Consider the following 19,086-nt stretch of genomic DNA (forward strand, 5'->3'; position numbering starts at 1 on the left):
CCTCTTAATTAGTCCTAGGGAACCATTTATGCCTTTGTATTCCCAGTCACTTCCTCCTGCTAGCGGTTGAGACATATGGAGACTGAAGGGCAAGAAGTATCTCTCACTGGTTGGAAACCCTGGATTCAGAAAGCCAAAAACTGTCTTTTATGTATTAAGTATTTGTTCTTTTATGTACTTTGTTCTTTCATTCATTCCCTCATTTAGCAGATGTTAACTGAGTCCCAGGCCTTGTCCAATCCATCCGTGCAATACAGAGGTGAATGAGACTCAACCATGTTCTCAAAATACATGTAGTCTCATAAGAACAGGAAACAATGATAAAAGGCAACAAGATGGTTGCTACGGTGGGGGTACATTTAAGGGCATAAGGACAGGTGCACCTGAGTCTACCTAGACGCAACAGCAAAGGAGTCTTAGTAGATACTTTGAGATTTTAAAGGATAAGTAGAAATTTTTTAGGTATGCAGTAGAGGAGAGGACATTCTGGGTAGAGGAACAAGCATGTGCAAGGGGCTAGAGGTGTGAGAGAACATGACATGTTGAAAGAACTACAGATAGTTTGTGTGGCTGGTAGGTGAAAGGGATAGTGGACAGATGAGAAAAAGTCAAACATTTCTCCACGGACCAGTCTGTTTCCACTGAATTCTTTGCTCATTTTATCAGTCCATATGAGAGTGATGGTCTTTTTAGTTCAGTTTTCAAAAACTGTTATCTTTATTGCCTTATCTTTCCATTTTTACAGTAACATATGCTCGTTATAGAAAGTTTGAAAAATACAAAAAGTAAAAGGAAGAAAGGATTTAAAAAATTACTCATGGTCTCACTAGCTAAAGACAACTTTAATATCTGATGACTTTCCATTCTGTATTTCTTTATTTTCTCTTTTTACGTAGCTGTGAATGTGTTGTAATTACAATCTTAACTTTTGTATGTGATGCTCCTTTCTATTTCCTTCCTAAATTTTGCCAAAAATGGATGTTAGTGTCATTAGAAAAGAACTATGATTATAAAATATACTGACTGAAATATCTATCCATTTTCTTTCTTTCTTTCTTTTTTTTACAGGTCTCTTGTGGCTCAGAGCATAATTTGGCAGTAATTGGTGAGTAATTTTTATACTGATAACTGTTTCTTCTGAAAGTCATGTGGCAGAATTGGAGAAGACTTTTGGTTAACCAAAAGCCATGGTGCGTGTGCTCATGCATGTTTTAGGAGAGATTGGGGAAAATGGAAATCTTTGGTTGACCAAGGGTTTACTAGAAGCTCCTTTTCTGAATATTTCAATTCATATCATTGAGCATCTTTTTAAGGTACCTGAGCTGGTCTCCCTGCCTGGGAAGTGGCATTTGAGCATATTAAAGAACTCACAGGCTGAGGGGCATCATGTGTAGAAAGCCAGACATAAAAAGGAAGAATGATTGGACTGCTTCTAGTTTTTTGAATAAATCCCCATTCAAAAGTTCTTTTCTATTGGTTTGGCTCTTTCTTTGGAAATATGCGGCTCTGCTCACTGCCCTCGCTGCCTTGTATTTAGTGGCACTCAGGAGCTCCCAGCTGGACTCAAACCTCTGGTTAATAGAGGCTTCCTCTTAGTTGGCCCTGGATAATCACAGTTTAGTGTTTTCATAATTAGATCTATTCATTCAAGAAGCCTTCTCTTTACTTCCACAGGTAGACTTAGTTTCCATCTCACAGTACATTAAAGAGACTGCAGTGTAGGGCCAGACTGCCTGAGTTCAGTACATACTTCTACTTACTAGCCATGTGAACTTGGACAAGGTATTTGACTTCTCTATGCTCATCTTTAAAATGGGGAGGGCAATAGTGCCTACCTCATAGTGTTGTTGAAGGGACGAGTTAAGATATGCAAAGCACATAGAATGGCACTTAACTCCTAGTAGGGACTTTGGTAATGTTTGTTATTATTACCTGGTGTTATGTGTTAAAGTAATTGCCCTCCTCTGGGCTTTAGTTTCCCCAGCTGTAAATGGAGAAGTTAAAACAGAAAACCAAGTTTCCCTCCAGCTCTGATATTTTAGGACTCTTGTTACAACCCCACCACTGACTGACTTCTGTCAATAATTTCTGTTCCTGGCCACTCCTGTCTCCTAGCTTCTAACTTTGAACTTCTACCAGGCAAGGCCCTTGTGTTTTCCTCATTTATTGCCTATTCACAGCACCTAAAGCAGTGCGTGGCTCTTAGCAGAGACTCACACGTTCTTTTCTGAATTAAGCTAGACTGGCTTGGCTGTCTGGGGTGGCAGTAGTGTAAAGCACTACTTTGCAGGCCCAAACATGATGTACAAAGAGGCAGAACCAAAGACAGCAGAGGAGGTGGGGAGTAACAGGGGCTGGAGTTAGAGAAGGAGCTAGAAAATGTAACAGCAAACCTGCATGCTTTGCAGCAGGACCAGATACTTTATACCGGAACTGCTTTAGCCTGGTTGTAATTAAGATAAGCTAATCAAAGAGTCAAAGGCAGTGCCTAGGACATTGCTGCTACTGCTATCACTGGACTGGGAGAGGTCGGCTTCCCCTGGGACCAACACAAATAAGAAGATTGCAGGGAATCTAAATTTGTGAAAGCACAAAATCCAGATGAAGGAATGGGTCAGAGCTAGCAAAGCGACAGGCTGAGCTGATGTAGGCAGCCTGGGGCTGTAGAAGGAGCAAAGACTCTGCAGACAGTCTTGATTCAAACTGGTTCCATCACTGTGTGAGCGTCCATATTCTTATCTTTGTAATGGGGATAATCATTCCTCCTTTCAGGATTATTGTGATTAGGTGAGATAATTTATGTGAAATACCTGGCAGATATAAATTCCTTTGGTTTCTCTTTTCTCTTGGTTAGGTAGGGGGAGGGGAGAAATACTTGTTAGTGTAACTGTTCTAGTGAAATATTTCTTTGTTGGGAGAGAAACAATGACATTCTGGAAAGATGTGTCCAGTGTTACCTGTGTGGAGGCCATCAGAGGCAGTGGGAGAATAGGGCATGCTGGCGAGCACTTGAGGGCAGACCTGTTATTTTCCATTGTATCCCCAGTGCCTGGGACCTGGCTCACAGACTGCTGAATAATGGTTTCAGAGTCAGGAAAGGTGAGTGCAGGCACAGGGCTCTGCACGTATGTACCTGCCTGCCAGCCAGGAGGAAGAAGCTCTCCATCACTGGAGGAATGAGGCCCTGAGTGGGTGCTCTGCAGGGTGCAGGCTTTGAAACAGGAAGCTACAAGAAGCTGCCTGTTAGCCCTGCCAGGAGGCCAGCATGAGGGAGACAAGTTGCAGGTGAAGAAGAGTTCCTACCAGCTTAAAGCCATGTTTCCCATGGGTTGAGCTCCTCCCCTCAACCCTACTGCCTTTGCCTACTTTAGAGGGATTTCCCTGCCTTCAGTTTCATTTCCTGAACTCTAGCCCTTCAGTGCCTGGTGCTGTGTCCCACATGTAAAAGGCACAAAATAGTTATAGAATAGACTAGAAGATAACATAAATCAATCAAACTTTGCCCAAGGGTAGAAGCAACCTTAATGTCTAATGAGTGTGTGACAGATGAATCAACTTGGAAAGGGAGGTGAAACAGAGAATGGTGAAAGGACATGATTGAGAACCTACTCTGTCTTGGGTTAATGGAAACAATTCCTCAAAGTATATTTGTTGTATCTGCTTTAGAGACAAAACAGGCTCAGAGGTTAAATGGGTTAAACAGGTCGTAGAGATAAGTAGCAGTGTTACCTGAGCAATGGGCTCACTGCCCAGTGCACACAGAAGCAAATACTGTGACACTGGCTTTGAGAAAAGAAAAAAGCTTTATTGTGAGTCAATTGACAAGGAGACAGGGAGGCAACTCTCAAATCAATCTCCCCAACCTGGGAGTGGGTCAAGGTTTTGTGGCATTTTAAACTAATCCCAGGTAATGCCAGTGCAGCTGGTTGGCCAGGCTGGTGATGGTAACAATTAGGTTGCTAAAGCTTTTCTCCTGAGCATGCCAGGTAACTTTGGCTCTGCATTACCTGTAACTTAAGCAGTGATTAATTGGTTTGAACTGGTCCTACAGTTAGATAGTACAGCTGTCTCCTCCACTTACGAGCCGTGTAACCTGTATAAGTGACGTACCTTCTCTGTGTCTTGATCACCTCATCTGGGATATATTATTATTGACTTCATAAGGTTGTTAGGTAAAGTGCTAAGAACAATGCCTAACACAAAAGTAAAGACTCAATAAATGTTAGCTGCTATTATTATTATTATTCTATATTAAGACCTCAAGGAAGGAAATAATTATAAGCCTGAGGCCAGGGTAGGAACCTCAGGAGCTAGAGAAGGAAGTGTCTTTCCCAGCCTGGATATCAGGGTCCATGGCAAGATCTCAGCATAGCTGCAGGATGGATTTGTAAACTGGAGCCTGGGGTTCCCATTGGGGAATCTGCACATCCAAACAGCCCTGGAAACAGTGCTAGCCCAGATTTGTTCAAAGACAGGATTCTGCTATTCATTGTCCCAGACAGGAACTCAGGCCCTGCATGTTCCAGCCTGAGGCAAGCCCCATGGAAGCCACATTTCAGTTTCTTGCGAAGATGGAAATTTTACTCTGCTGCTTTATGTGCTTCTGGGTTTCTTTGTTCACTTCTTTTGAAATTTGGTTTAGTTACTTCCTTAGTTTTCCAATTAAGTTTCTCTTGACATGTTTTGTCTTTGCCACCAGGTGCCCCCATGGCTAGACAGAATGGTGAAGTGGTATGAGTTCCTGCTTTAGACTAAGAACTGTTGGAGCTAAGCATAGACAGACTCAGGTGACAATCAGAAAAGAGAGAGCTGAGGCCATTGACCATGGCTGGCTTGGGCATTCTCTACCTATGTGCCTTGTACAATCACTCTGCCTCACCGAGCCTGATTCCTCATTTGTAAAATCGACACCCTGATACCCACTCCAAGAAACTGTTCTTCCCAATGGCATATGTATGTCAAGTGCATGCTCAGTACCTGCCATGTCGTAGGTGCTCCACAGGTGCTTGTCCACTTGGCTGCTTCACTAATTCGCTTTCTTCCTTTCCACCTAGGATTTCTTTCCACATCTGACAAAGCTCACTGGGTAACTCCCATTTGTGGGCATAGGCTGAGGTGAAATGAGGGCACGTGGCCATCACTTGCTGAGAAGATCCCTGCCTTTCAGAGGCAGGGTCCCCAGATCCAGCTCTGTTTTCAGGCCCCTCACCTCTGTGTCTGGATGAATTGGCTCCAGCTGTTGTGCTTCCATCAGGAGCAGCTTATTTTGGCTTGAATTGGCAATTTGTTTGCCTTCTCCCCTGATGTGCAGTTTTGTCTTCCCTTCCTGCGGAGGAAAAAGAGCTGACTGCGTTTCCTCTCTCCCTGCTCCACGCAGACCTTGGAAGGATTTTATTGGTGGCCTTTTCCTGGAGCACTCAGGCTTGCCAGACAGCCATTGTTAAAGGGTTGGTTATTGGCAGGGAAGTGTGATGCCTCCTCCTCCTCCTCCTCCAAGCAGAGCCAATTCTTTTACTAAATTGGAGCTATAATATATGCATAGATTTTTTTTTCATTTCACAGATGATTTTCAACTGTTGAACCATTGTACCTTTATAATATGTATGGCAGAACATCTGACCTTGGCATGAAACTATCAAGCAATTTCATGTAAGAACTTAATAGAAATATAAAGAAATAACTTTTTTTGGCACTGGATATTCCTTTGAGAGGTGATATCTCCAAACCCTAGGGCCTTGTAGAGAGCTTAGAGGCAGATACAAACTTGTATGTTTCTATGCACAACAAGATAGGCAGAATGTAAATACTTTACCTATCTCATCCCATTTAATCCTCACAGCAAATTGATAAGCTGGTACTCTGGTTAATCCCATCTTCTAGGTAAGGGAAAATGAAGCTGAAGGTGAGCAATTTACCCTGCCCAGGTCACGCAAGTAGGAAGAATTTGTGTGTTAGGTTTTTTACCCACGCCTCTAATTTCAGAGCCTGTGGACTACTACCCGATGCTGCCTTCCTGCAGACTGGTGATGGTCTGGCCTGTTTTTAACGCTACCAGAGAGGAGTATTTCGTCTTTTTGTTTCAGTGTTTAAAATGAAAAACTCCATGGATGCAGCTGGAAACCATCATTCTTAGCAAACTATCACAAGAACAGAAAACCAAACACCGCATGTTCTCACTCATAGGTGGGAACTGAACAATGAGATCACTTGGACTCAGGAAGGGGAACATCACACACCCGGGCCTATCATGGGGAGGGGGGAGGGGGGAGGGGGGAGGGATTGCATTGGGAGTTATACCTGATGTAAATGACGAGTTGATGGGTGCAGCACACCAACAAGGCACAAGTATACATATGTAACAAACCTGCACATTATGCACATGTACCCTACAACTTAAAGTATAATAATAATAAATAAATTAAAAAAAAAGAGAGAGATACTAAAATAACTGGGCTTATTTGACATATTCAAGTACATGGGCAGCATTGTCAAATAATAAAAGTAATGCCAAATTTTCTTTGAAAAAAAAAATAAGCTTATTTTGGTTATACATGATAATTTAATAAATATATTTGAGAATGTCTGGTAAAAAAAAAAAAAAAAAAAAAAAAAAAACTCCCTTCCATGCTATCTCCCTCTCTCCAGTTCCCCAAAACCCTTCTACCACATGTGCAGCTAAAGCCTGTTACTAGTTTCTACTGTATCCTTCTAGTGTCCTTTTACATATGTAAGTGAATACTAAGATATGTTTTTATCCTGCCTTTTACATAAATGGCAGCATACTATGCTCATTTCTCAGTGCCTGATTTTTCTCAACGATTTTTCTGGGAGATCTTTCCATATCAGTATAAAAGCTGTCCTAGCTCTTTTTTTTTTTTTTTTTTACAGTTATTCAATATTCCAATGTTCCTATGTACCTTGATATATTTAACTAGTGCCCTGTTCATGGACATTTATGTAATTTCTAGTCTTTTGTTATTTAAGCAACACTATAGTGAATGACCTTCTATATATGTTATTTCATGTGTAGGAGAGTATAGTTATAGGGTAAGTTCTTAGAAGTGAAATTACTGTGTCAAAGTATAAATATATTTGTAATTGTGCAATGTACTTCAAAATTGGCCTCCATAGGGGCTATGCCATTTTTCACTCCTGCTAGCAATGTGTAAGGGTACTTACTTATTGCAGTCTCCCTAATAGGATATGTTAAGAAACTCGGATTTTTGCCAGTCTGATAGGTAAGCAACTACTCAGGGTAGTTTTTGTTTATCTTTTAAAGTTGAAGTATAAAATATACAGTAAAGTGCACAAATCTTAAGCGTTCAGATTGATGAATTTTTACATATGTATATACTTAAGAAAACACCACCCAGAGCAAGATATAGAACATTTCCAGCACCCTGGAAGACTGGTTCACGCTCCATCTCTGCCTATAACCCACCCCCAGAGGTAAGCGTTCTTCTGACTTCTGTCTCCAAAGATGCCTTTGTTTGGACTTCATATGAATGGTGTTTGACTTCTTTTGTTCAACACATTGTATCTGTAAGAATCATTCATGTTGTGTGCAGCAGTAATTTTATAATGCTCGGTAATATTCTACTGTATAACTATATCACAACTTACTTAACCATTTAACTGTTGAACATTTGGGTTGTTTCCAGTTTGGGGATGCTATGTACATTCTTATACACGCCTTTTGGTAGACATATACATTTATTTCTCTTGGGTGCATGATTAAGACTAGGAATTCTAGTTCATGTTTATAATTGGTAAATACTGCGCAACTGTTTAAAGTAGTTGCACCAGTTTACACCCCCACCAGCAATATGATAGTTCCATTTGTCCTATACTCTCACCAGAAATTTTCTATCTTGTAGATTTAGGCAATTCTGTTGAATGTGCAGTATGGAATCTCTCTGATTTTAATTTGCATTTCTCTCATAACTAATGATGTGGAGTACCTTTTTGTATGCTTATAGGCCATTTGGATGGCTTCTTTTGTCAAATCCAAAGACTTTAAGCCTTTGCCCATCGTTTTAAGTTGGGTTTTTGTCTATGCTTTTCTTAGTGACTTGTAGGCATCCTTTATATCTTGTAGATTCCAGTCCTTTGTTGAATATATGTATTGTAAACATCTTCTCCCAGCCAGTGGCTTACTCTTTTACTTTCTTAATTGTTCTTTTGATGAATATTTATTTTAATGAAGTCCAGTTTATTGACCATTCCTTTAATGGTTTGAGGTATTTGTGCCCTATTTAAGACATTTTTACCCATTCCAAGATCATGAAAGTATTCTCCTATGTTTTCTTTGTGAAGCTTTATTGTTTTGCCTTTGGTATTTAGTCCTAAAATCCATCTCAAATTAGTTTTTTAAAACATTTAGAACCATTTATTGAAAAGTTCATTTTTTACCATTGAATTGTGGAGGCATCTTTGTTATAAATCAAGAGACTGCATGTATATGTGAATGTGCTTTTAGATTCTTTTTTATTAGTTTGTTTTTCCTTTTGTGTACTAGTAGCACACCAGCTTGATTAATGTAACTTTATAATAAATCTTGATATCTAGCATTATAAGCTCTCCTACTTTGTTCTTTTTTAAGATTATTGTGGCCTTTTTAATCTGTCTAATTTTAATTATTGTAAATGAAGGTTTAGCATCTTTTTATATGTTCAAGAACTATTTATATTTCCTCCTTTATGAAGAGTTTTCCACACCCATATTAGTTTATTCATTGTTGCTGTAACAAATTACCTTAAAATTAATGGCTTAAAACAAGACAAATGTATTATCTTCAAGTTTGAGGTCAGAAATCTAAGATGGGTCTCACTTGGCTAAAATCAAGCTGTCGGCAGCCTTCATTCCTTTCTGGAAGTTCCAGAGAGAATTCATTTTCTTGTCCTTTCTAGCTACTAAAGGCTACCTATATTCCTTGACTTGTGACCCCTTCCATCTTCAAACACAGCCATGGCTTTTCAAGCCATGACTTTTCTTTCTCCTACTGCATCACTCTGATACTGACTCTTCTGCCTCCCTTTTCTACATTTAAGGACCCTTCTGATTACATCAGCCCTGCCTGGATAATCCAGCACAATCTCCCTGTATTAGTACATTTTCATACTGCTGTAAATACCTGCCTAAGACTGGATAATTTATAAAGGAAAGAGGTTTAATTGACTCACAGTTCAGCGTGGCTGGGGAACGCCTCAGGAAACTTACAATCATGGTGGAAAGTGAAGGGGAAGCAAGGCAGGAAGGAGAAGTGCTACATGAAGTGGGGAAGAGCCCCTTATAAAACCATCAGATCTCACGAGAACTTACTCACTATCACAAGAATAGCATGGGGGAAACTGCCCCCATGATTCAATTACCTCCACCTGGTCTCTCCCTTGACACCTGGGGATTATGGGTATTACAATTCAAGATGAGATTTTGGGTGGGGACACAGCTAAACCATATCACTCCCTGTCTTAATATCAGCTAATTAGCAACCTTAATTTCATCTGATAACTCAGTTCCCCTTTGCTGTGTAATAAAACATATTTATAGGCTCTAGGAATTAGGACATTTAGGAGGCCATTATTTTTTCTACCTCAGTATCCTTTGCCTTTGCTGTAGAGTCTGAATGTTTGTGTCTTTCAAAAAATTTTATTTTGAGATTTATTCCCTAATGTGATAGCATTAGGTGGGGTGTTTGGGAGGTGATTAGGTCATGAGGGCTCTACCTTCAAGAACGGGATTAGTATCCTTGTAAAAGAGGTCCAAGGGAGCTTGTTCACCCCTTTTGCCATGTGAGGACATTTAAAAGGTGCCATCTAAAAGGAACAGGCCCTCACTATGTACCATCAGATCAGCTAGTACGTAGATCTTGGACTTCCCAGCCTTCAGAACTTCTATTGTTTATACATTTTCCAGTCTAAGGTATTTTGTTATAGCAGCCCAGAAGGACTAAGACAGCCTTTTGTTTTTTTAAAACAATTGAATAGAAAAAGGATTGTTAGTCTTTTTCTAATAAATGTCTAGGTGTTCTTTACATGTTAGGGACATTAGGCATTGTTCTGTGATTTGAATTGCAAATGTATTTTCCCAGCTTTTTATCTTTTGTTTTTAATGTTTTTGTTTATTTTGTCCTTAATACTTTGCCATACAACCTTTTCTTGTTTTTTTGTTTTTTTTTTTTTTTGAGATGGAGTCTCGCTCTGTCGCCCAGGCTGGAGTGCTGTGGCCGGATCTCAGCTCACTGCAAGCTCCGCCTCCCGGGTTCCCGCCATTCTCCTGGCTCAGCCTCCCAAGTAGCTGGGACTACAGGCGCCCGCCACCTCGCCCAGCTAGTTTTTTGTATTTTTTAGTAGAGACGGGGTTTCACCGTGTTAGCCAGGATGGTCTCGATCTCCTGACCTCGTGATCCGCCCATCTCGGCCTCCCAAAGTGCTGGGATTACAGGCTTGAGCCACTGCGCCCGGCCTAACCTTTTCTTTTACTATAGATTAAATGTATCAGTCTTTTCCTGTACGGCTTTTGGATTTTGAGTCAGGGAATCTTTCTCTACTCCAGAGTATAATGGTCTTTCTTTATATTTTATTCTAGTATGGTCATGCATTGCCTAAAAATGGGGATACGTGGCCAGGATCAGTGGCTCACACCTGTAATCCCAGCACTTTGGGAAGCCAAGGCAGGCTGATCACTTAAGGCCAGGAGTTTGAGAACAGCCTGATCAACATGACTGATACGGTTTAGCCGTGTCCCTACCCAAATCTCATATTGAATTCCCACGTGTTGTGGGGAGTGACCTTGTGGGAGACAATTGAATCATGGGAGCAGATCTTTCCTGTGCTGTTTTCTTGACAGTAAATAAGTCTCACAAGAGCTGATGGTTTTAAAAAGGAGAGATTCCCTGCACAAGCTCTCTCTTTGCCTGCCACCATCCTTGTAAGATGTGACTTTCTCCTCCTTGCTTTCTGCCATAATTGTGAGGCCTCCCCAGCCATGTGGAACTGTAAGTCCATTAAACCTCTTTATTTTGTAAATTGCCCAGTCTCAGGTATGTCTTTATTAGCAGCATGAAAATGGACTAATACAGTAAATTCATACCAGGAGTGGGGTGCTGCTGAAAAGATACCCGAAAATGTGGATGTGACTTTGGAACTGGGTAACAGAGGTTAGAACAGTCTGGAGGGATCAGAAGAAGACAGGAAAATGTGGGAAAGTGTGGAACCCCCTAGAGACTTGTTGAGTGACTTTGATCAAAATACTGATAATGCTATGGACAATAAAATCCAGACTGAGGTAGTCTAAGATGGAGGTGAGGAACTTGTTGGGAACTGGAGTAAAGGTGATCCTTGCTGTGTTTTAACAAAGAGACTGGTGGCATTTTGCCCCTGCCCTAGAGATTTGTGGAACTTTGAACTTGAGAGAAATGATTTAGGGTATCTGGTGGAAGAAATTTCTAAGCAGCAAAGCGTTCAAGAGGTGACTTGGGCGCTGTTAAAGGCATTCAGTTTTAAAAGGGAAACAGAGCATAAAGGTTCGGAAAATTTACAGCCTGATGATGTGATAAAAAAGAAAATCCCATTTTTCTTAGGAGAAATTCAAGCCAGCTGCAGAAATTTGCCTAAGTAATGAGCAGCCAAATGTTAATCCCCAAGAAAATAGGGAAAATGTCTCCAGGGTATGTCAGGGGTCTTCATGGCAGCCCCTCTTATCACAGACCCAGAGGCCTGGGAGGAAAAGATGGTTTTCTGGGCTGAGTCCAGGGTCCCTCTACTGTGTACAGCCTAAGGACTTGGTGCCCTGTGTCCCAGCCACTCCAGTTGTGGCTGAAAGGGGCCAATGTGGAGCCCTGGCCATGGCTTCACTGGGTACAAGCCTCAAGCCTTGGCAACTTTCACATGGTGTTGAGCCTGTGAGTGCACAGAAGTCAAGAACTGGGGTTTGGGAACCTCTGCCTAGATTTCAGAAGATGTATGGAAATGCCTGGATGCCCAGACAAAATTTTGCTACAGTGGTGGGGCCCTCATGGAGAACTTCTGCCAGAGGAGTGTAGAACTGAAATGTGGGATCAGATCCCCGACACAGACTCCCTCCCGGGGCACTGCCTAGTGGAGCTGTGAGAAGAGGGCCACTATCCTCCAGGCCCCAGAATGATAGATCTACTGACAGCTTACACTGTGCACCTGGAAAAGCCACAGATACTTAGTGCCAACCCGTGCAAGCAACTGGGAAGGAGGTTGCACCCTGCAAAGCCACAGGGGCAGAGCTGCCCAAGACCATGGGAACGCCCCTCTTACATCAGCATGAGCTGGCTGTGAGACATGGAGGCAAAGGAGATCATTTTGGAACTTTAAGATTTGACTACTCTACTGGATTTTGGACTTGCATGGGGCCTGTGGTCCCTTTGTTTTGGCCAATTTCTCCCGTTTTGAATGGCTATATTTACCCAAAGCCTGTACCCCCATTGTATCTAAGAAGTAACTCACTTACTTTTGATTTTATAGACTCATAGGCAGAAGCGACTTGCCTTGTCTCGTATGAGACTTTGGACTGTGAACTTTTGAGTTAATGCTGAAATGAGTTAAGACTTTAGGACACTGTTAAGAAAACATGATTGGTTTTGAAATGTGAAGATATGAGATTTAGGAGAGGCCAGGGGCGGAATGATATGGTTTGGTTGTGTCCCAAATCTCATCTTGAATTCCCATGTGTTGTGGGAGAGACATGGTGAGAGGTAATGGAATCACAGGGACAGGTCTTTCCTGTGCTGCTCTTGTGATAGTTAATAAGTCTCACGAAATCTGATGGTTTTGAAAAGGGGAGTTTCTCTGCACAGGCTCTCTCTTTGCCTGCCACCATCCATGTAAGATGTGACTTGCTCCTCCGTGTCTTCTGCCACAATTGTGAGGCCTCCCCAACCACAGGGAACTGTAAGTCCATTAAATTTCTTTCTTTTATAAATTACCCAGTCTTGGGTATGTCTTTATTAACAGTGTGAAAACAGACTAATACAATGGTGAAACCCCGTCTCTACTAAAAATACAAAAATATTAGCTGGGCTTAGTGGCACATGCCTGTAATCACAGTTACTTGGGAGGCTGAGGCACAAGAATTGTTTGAACCAGGGAGGCGGAGGTTGTAGCAAGCCAAGATCCTGCCACTGGACTCCAGCCTGGGTGACAGAGCAAGACTCCCTCAAAGACTCAAAAGGGGGGATATGTTCTGAGAAATGTGTCGTCAGATAATTTTGTCATTGTGCAAGCATTATAAAGTGTACTTAACAAAGCTAGATGGTATAGCTTAGGACACACCTAGGCTGTGTGGCTTAGCTTGTTGCTCCTAGGCTATAAACCTGGACAGCATGTTACTGTACTGAATATGTAGGCACTTGTAACACAATGGTAAGTATTTATGTATCTAAACATTAAAAATATGGTACAAAAGATTAAAAATGGTACATCTGTATATGGTGCTTACTATGAATGGAGCTTTCAGGACTGGAAGTTGTTCTGGGTGAGTCAGTGAGTGAGTGATGAGTGAATATGAAGGCCCAGGACCTTATTATATACTACTGTAGCCTTTATAAACACTATACACTTAGGCTGTAAATACTGTGCACTTAGGCTACATTAAATTACACATAAAAACTCTCTTTCTTCAAACAAAAATTAACCATAGCTTACTGTAACATGTTGCTTTCTGAACTTTAAAAATCTTTTTTACTCTTGTAATAACACAGCTGAAAACACAAACATTGTATACAGTGCAAAAATATTTTTAATATCTTTATTTTATAAGCTTTTTTCTATTTCTTAAATTATTATTATAATTATTTTGCTTTTTAAACCTTTTTGTTTAAAACACAAACACACACATTAGCTCAGGCCTATTCGGGGTCAGAATTATCAATATCACTGTCTTTCACCTCCACATCTTGTCTTACTGGAAGGTCTTCAGAGGCAATAACATGTATGGAGCCATCATCTCCAATGGTAACAATGCCTTCTTCTGGAATATCTCCTGAAGGACCTGACTTTTAGGAGGTATTTTTACAGTTAACTTAAAAAAAATAGTAAGTAGAAGGAATACACTCTAAAATAACAATAAAAAGTATAGTATAGTAAATACATAAACCAGTAACATAGTCATTCATCTATCAAGCATGATTACATACTGTACATAATTGTATGTGCTAGACTTTTATATGACTAGAAGCACAGTAGTTTTGTTTACACCAGCATCATCACAAACGTGAGTAATGTGTTGTGTTACAACATTATCACAGCTACTATGGCAGTGGGCAATAGGAATTTTTTCAGCTCCATTATAATCTTATGGGACTACTGTTGTATATATTACCAAAACATGGTGATGTGTTACATGACTATATTTTTATGGTTTTATTTTTGGCATCTAAATCTTCGATCCATTTGGAATTTATCCTGTTATAACTCAGGTGTGCATTCAGCCTCGCAGTTGTTTAAATGGCTGATCAATTATCTCAAAACTATTTATTGAATTCTTTGGCTGCCTTCTGGGTCCTGTTGCTACCAGAGCAGCCCTAAGGCATTACCCAAAATTGCACAGCTAGTCAGTAGCAGAGCTAGGACTAGCACTCAAGTCTAGCTTGTGCTATTCAGAAGGAGATAGTGCCTGGTTTTCTTTCTTTTTTTTTCTTTTTTTTTTTTTGAGATGGCGTCTCACTCTGTTGCCCAGGCTGGAGTGCAGTGGCATAACCTCCGCTCACTGCAAGCTCCGCCTCCTGGGTTCATGCCGTTCTCCTGCCTCAGAGTAGCTGGGACTACAGGCGCCTGCCACTATGCCCGGCTAATTTTATGTATTTTTAGTAGAGACGGGGTTTCACCGTGTTTGCCAGGATGGTCTTGATCTCCTGACCTCATGATCTGCCCTCCTTGGCCTCCCAAAGTGCTGAGATTACAGGCGTGAGCCACCGCGCCCGGCCTTGTGCCTGGTTTTCAAGGGGCTTTCTCAAGTGGTTGCTTGAGCTGTTTGCCAAACGGGGAGACAGCAACTAAAGGCAAAGCAACAGGTTTTTTTTTTCCTATTGTATTTATTTTTTATTTTTTATTTTTTTTATTTTTTTCTAATTTTTAATTTTTGTGGGTACATAGTTAGTAGGTGTATATATTTATGGGATACATGAAATGTTTTGACACAGGCATGCAATGCATAATAATCACATCATGGAGAATGGCGTATCCAACCCCTTGAGCATTTATCCCTTGTGTTACAATCTAGTTATATTCTTTTTTTATTATTATTATTGTACTTTAAGTTCTAGGGTACATGTGCATAACGTGCAGGTTTGTTACATATGTATACTTGTGCCATGTTGGTGTGCTGTACCCATCAACTCGTCAACACCCATCAACTCATCATTTACATCAGGTATAACTCCCAATGCAATCCCTCCCCCCTTCCCCCTCCCCCCCATAATAGGCCCCAATGTGTGATGTTTCCCTTCCCGAGTCCTAGCAAACTATCGCAAGAACAGAAAACCAAACACCGCATGTTCTCACTCATAGGTGGGAACAACAGTTTTTTAGTTCTTGGTTACCAGTGCTCTGTCCCAGGTCTTGCCTTTCCCAGCTCTGGAACTGATATATTCGTTGCCATTACCACACCTGGCCGGTTGGGGCACCGTATTTTCCTCTCCAACAGGCCAGATATGAGATAAACCTTTTACATTTAAGAAAGATGTTTCATCTCACACCAGTTAGAATGGCAATCATTAAAAAGTCAGGAAACAACAGGTGCTGGAGAGGATGTGGAGAAATAGAACACTTTTACACTGTTGGTGGGATTGTAAACTAGTTCAACCATTATGGAAAACAGTATGGCGATTCCTCAAGGATCTAGAACTAGAAGTACCATATGACCCAGCCATCCCATTACTGGGTATATACCCAAAGGATTATAAATCATGCTGCTATAAAGACATATGCACACGTATGTTTATTGTGGCACTATTCACAATAGCAAAGACTTGGAATCAACCCAAATGTCCATCAGTGACAGACTGGATTAAGAAAATGTGGCACATATACACCATGGAATACTATGCAGCCATAAAAAAGGATGAGTTTGTGTCCTTTGTAGGGACATGGATGCAGCTGGAAACCATCATTCTCAGCAAACTATCGCAAGAACAGAAAACCAAACACCGCATGTTCTCACTCATAGGTGGGAACTGAACAATGAGATCACTTGGACTCGGGAAGGAGAACATCACACACCGGGGCCTATCACAGGGAGGGGGGAGGGGGGAGGGATTGCATTGGGAGTTATACCTGATGTAAATGACGAGTTGATGGGTGCTGATGAGTTGACGGGTGCAGCACACCGACATGGCACAAGTATACATATGTAACAAACCTGCACGTTATGCACATGTAACCTAGAACTTATAGTATAATAATAAAAAAATAAAAAATAAAATAAATAAAAAAGATGTTTCACAATAAATATAGATATTTTTACAGAATCTTGCTTATTGCTCAAGTCACATTTCTGTTAAGTCATATATTTTCAAGGCATAGCTTCAAACCCAAGATGTAACTTTTTACCTCTCAATCAAGGTGGATTTTTCACTGTTCCTAAAGAGGCAACATTTATATCACTCCACAGGAGTTGAGGAGTCGTTCTGTATGACACCACAGGTGAGGGTGCTAGGCTGTTGAGGAGGCTCCCTTACTTGCTAAATTACTCTTTCATGCTGGTCATTTTAGGCACAAGGTTGACCACCTGTTTAGCACAATGCTCTGGTCCTTTTTAGGGTTGCTTACAGTGGCAGAAACTGCATTGGTGACCCACTGCACTTGTTTACAGTTATTCAGGAGGTTTGAGACCTGGCAAAAGTAAATCTAATGTGAACTCAAAGAGGGAAATACAAAGAATTAGAGCAAGTTAGAGACAGCCTTCCACTGTGCACCATAACTAGAGTTATGGTGATAACTCTGTATTATCCTAGGCAGTTACTCTCGTTCTCTGGGCCTTTGGAATCCCTGTCTGGGAAATGTGGGAGCTGGACTAGACAATTTCTAAAGTCTTCTGCAACTCTCAAAGTCTGTCTTCATGTCCACAAACTGTATTGAACATCTTCATAGACTCAGACCATCTATACTTGCCTTGCATGCAATAGGTGCTTCATGTGTTTGTTAAATACTGAATGAACATTATATGCAATATTTTTCTCATTCTCTTCCTTCAGCTTACTAGTGGCTGATGATATGCCATGTAGTATTATGGATGCTGTGGAAGAATACAGCATTCATGGAATTCACATTCATGTAGTCACATTCATGGAACTCACATTTAGTGGGAAAAAGAGCTAAGGAAATTAAATTTGGCACATACTTTGCACTTAAATACTGAGTAAATGAATGAATGAATGCATACAAAGCAGACCATGATAAGAACTAGGAGAAAGAATGAAGACGTAAGAATGATTAATTTTGGAAATCCTTGTGGAAGAGGTGGCTCCTGAGTGGAGGAAGGGTAAAGAGCAGCATTCTGTGCTGAGGGATAAGCATGAGCAAAGGGAAAGAAGGCTCTAAAGTGTGAATCATGGTTGAGGGACAAGTGGCCAACTAGCAAAACAGCTTAGGACCAAGTCTCCAACAGCATGCTGAAGGGCACTGACTTTATTGTTTAGACAGTGTAGAACTATCGTGGGTTATTTAGGAAGATTCTTTAGAAGTTGACAATTATAGCAGATAAAACTTTTTTTCTTTAAAGGATAATATCTTTTTACAGAGTAAAACTGAAGTGATGTAGTTAAGTACAAAGTGCTGATACTATTCTAAGCATTTTGTGTATATCATCTCATTTAGTTATCACCATGCAGGGTAGAAAGTAGATAGAAATTGTCCCCGTTTTTCAGATGAGAAAATGGAGACTCGAAGAAGTAGAGCCCAGAATTCAAACTAAGGTCAGGTCTGCTGACTGCAAGGTCTGCACTTGCTGCTTCTTTTGCTGCTCCCTGCAGAGGTTTGACTTAGGTTAATTAGCATATCAAACAGCATAAACTGAACTTTTAATACACATGTGACTTTGGAAGACAGGAGAAAGCAACAGCAGAGCTAGCATTACTGATGGTACTTGTTTGTAGGGGCAGAGGCCAGTCCCATCCTTTTGTCTATCTCCCAGAGCATAGCACCTAGGGGATGACCACATGTGGCATTGGGCAGCTTGGACAATGGCCAAGCAGTCCGCCCATGAGCCTGCTCTGTCCTTCCTTAGACAGATACTAGCTTCCTGAGCCTGGGCAGCACCATTGTATCTGCAAAACCCAGACTCACAGTATTGCTTCTCAGCATCCACAGGCCTCAGCCTATGCTGGTGCCCCTCTGTATCACCTGTCCTGTGACTGCTGTCCCTGCTGCCTCTTACCTCTGGAATCTTCTGTTCCTCCTGGGTGCACCTAAAGCCCTTAAATGTAGAACAGCTGTGACTATTCATTCACCATGCTGTCCCTGGGCAGTACTTTAGCAACATTCGGTTTGCCTATTTGTCTATTCATGAATTCATTCATTAAGAAGCTGTATCATGCAATAGGAAGAGTACTGGGACAGGATACCTGAGTACTAGACAAGCTGCTGACACCTTGGGAAGGCCACTTTCTTCTACAGGCCTCCTTTTCTTTATGGATAAAATAGGAGAATTGCGTAAGGTAATCTTTGAGGTCTCTACTAGCTCTCTCACTTTGAAACTGTTTTATTCAGCCGTAAATTCACACCTTCATCCTAACATGGGGTTAGGGAATGCTTCTTAGAAGAGATGGTGCTTGAAGTGGTTCTTAAAGGATGAGTATGAAGAAGAGAAAGGTATTCCAGGGAATATGATCAACATGAGCAAAAGTATGGAGAAGGCATGGCAACCTGGGGGAAATGAGGGCATCTGGAGGGGAGCAGAGCAGTGGGAGACAAGGCTACAGTGATGGCTACGACCAGGTCATAAAGGCTTTAATGTCAGGCTAAGAAACTGGAACTTCATCCTGTGGGGTGAAGGTGCAGGAAAGGTTTTAAAGCAGAGAAATGACTTGATTTGATCTATTTTTAGAAGCTAGTACTGTTC

General features: G+C 41.2%; 1 protein-coding gene across 19 annotated transcripts in view; it reads left to right on the top strand.

Moving 5' to 3' along the window:
- The window catches only part of SERGEF (secretion regulating guanine nucleotide exchange factor), a 235,876-nt gene that overhangs the window by 143,195 nt on the left and 73,595 nt on the right, over positions 1 to 19,086 (top strand). For 13 of the 19 annotated variants that reach the window (XR_012423369.1, XM_005578479.3, XM_074014115.1 and 10 more), the window contains one exon: positions 1,069 to 1,105. Coding sequence is in view for 18 of the 19 variants with exons in the window: in XM_005578479.3 (XP_005578536.3) it covers positions 1,069 to 1,105 (37 nt within the window). In the remaining variant the exon portion in view is untranslated. Of the gene's footprint in view, positions 1 to 1,068; positions 1,106 to 1,313; positions 1,465 to 5,982; positions 6,446 to 19,086 lie in introns of those variants that run through there. The other 6 variants (XM_074014111.1, XM_074014118.1, XM_045371575.3 and 3 more) reach the window with 2 other exon arrangements.

Source organism: Macaca fascicularis, chromosome 14, assembly GCF_037993035.2.
Source record: "Macaca fascicularis isolate 582-1 chromosome 14, T2T-MFA8v1.1".
Classification (NCBI taxonomy): Eukaryota; Metazoa; Chordata; class Mammalia; order Primates; family Cercopithecidae; genus Macaca; species Macaca fascicularis.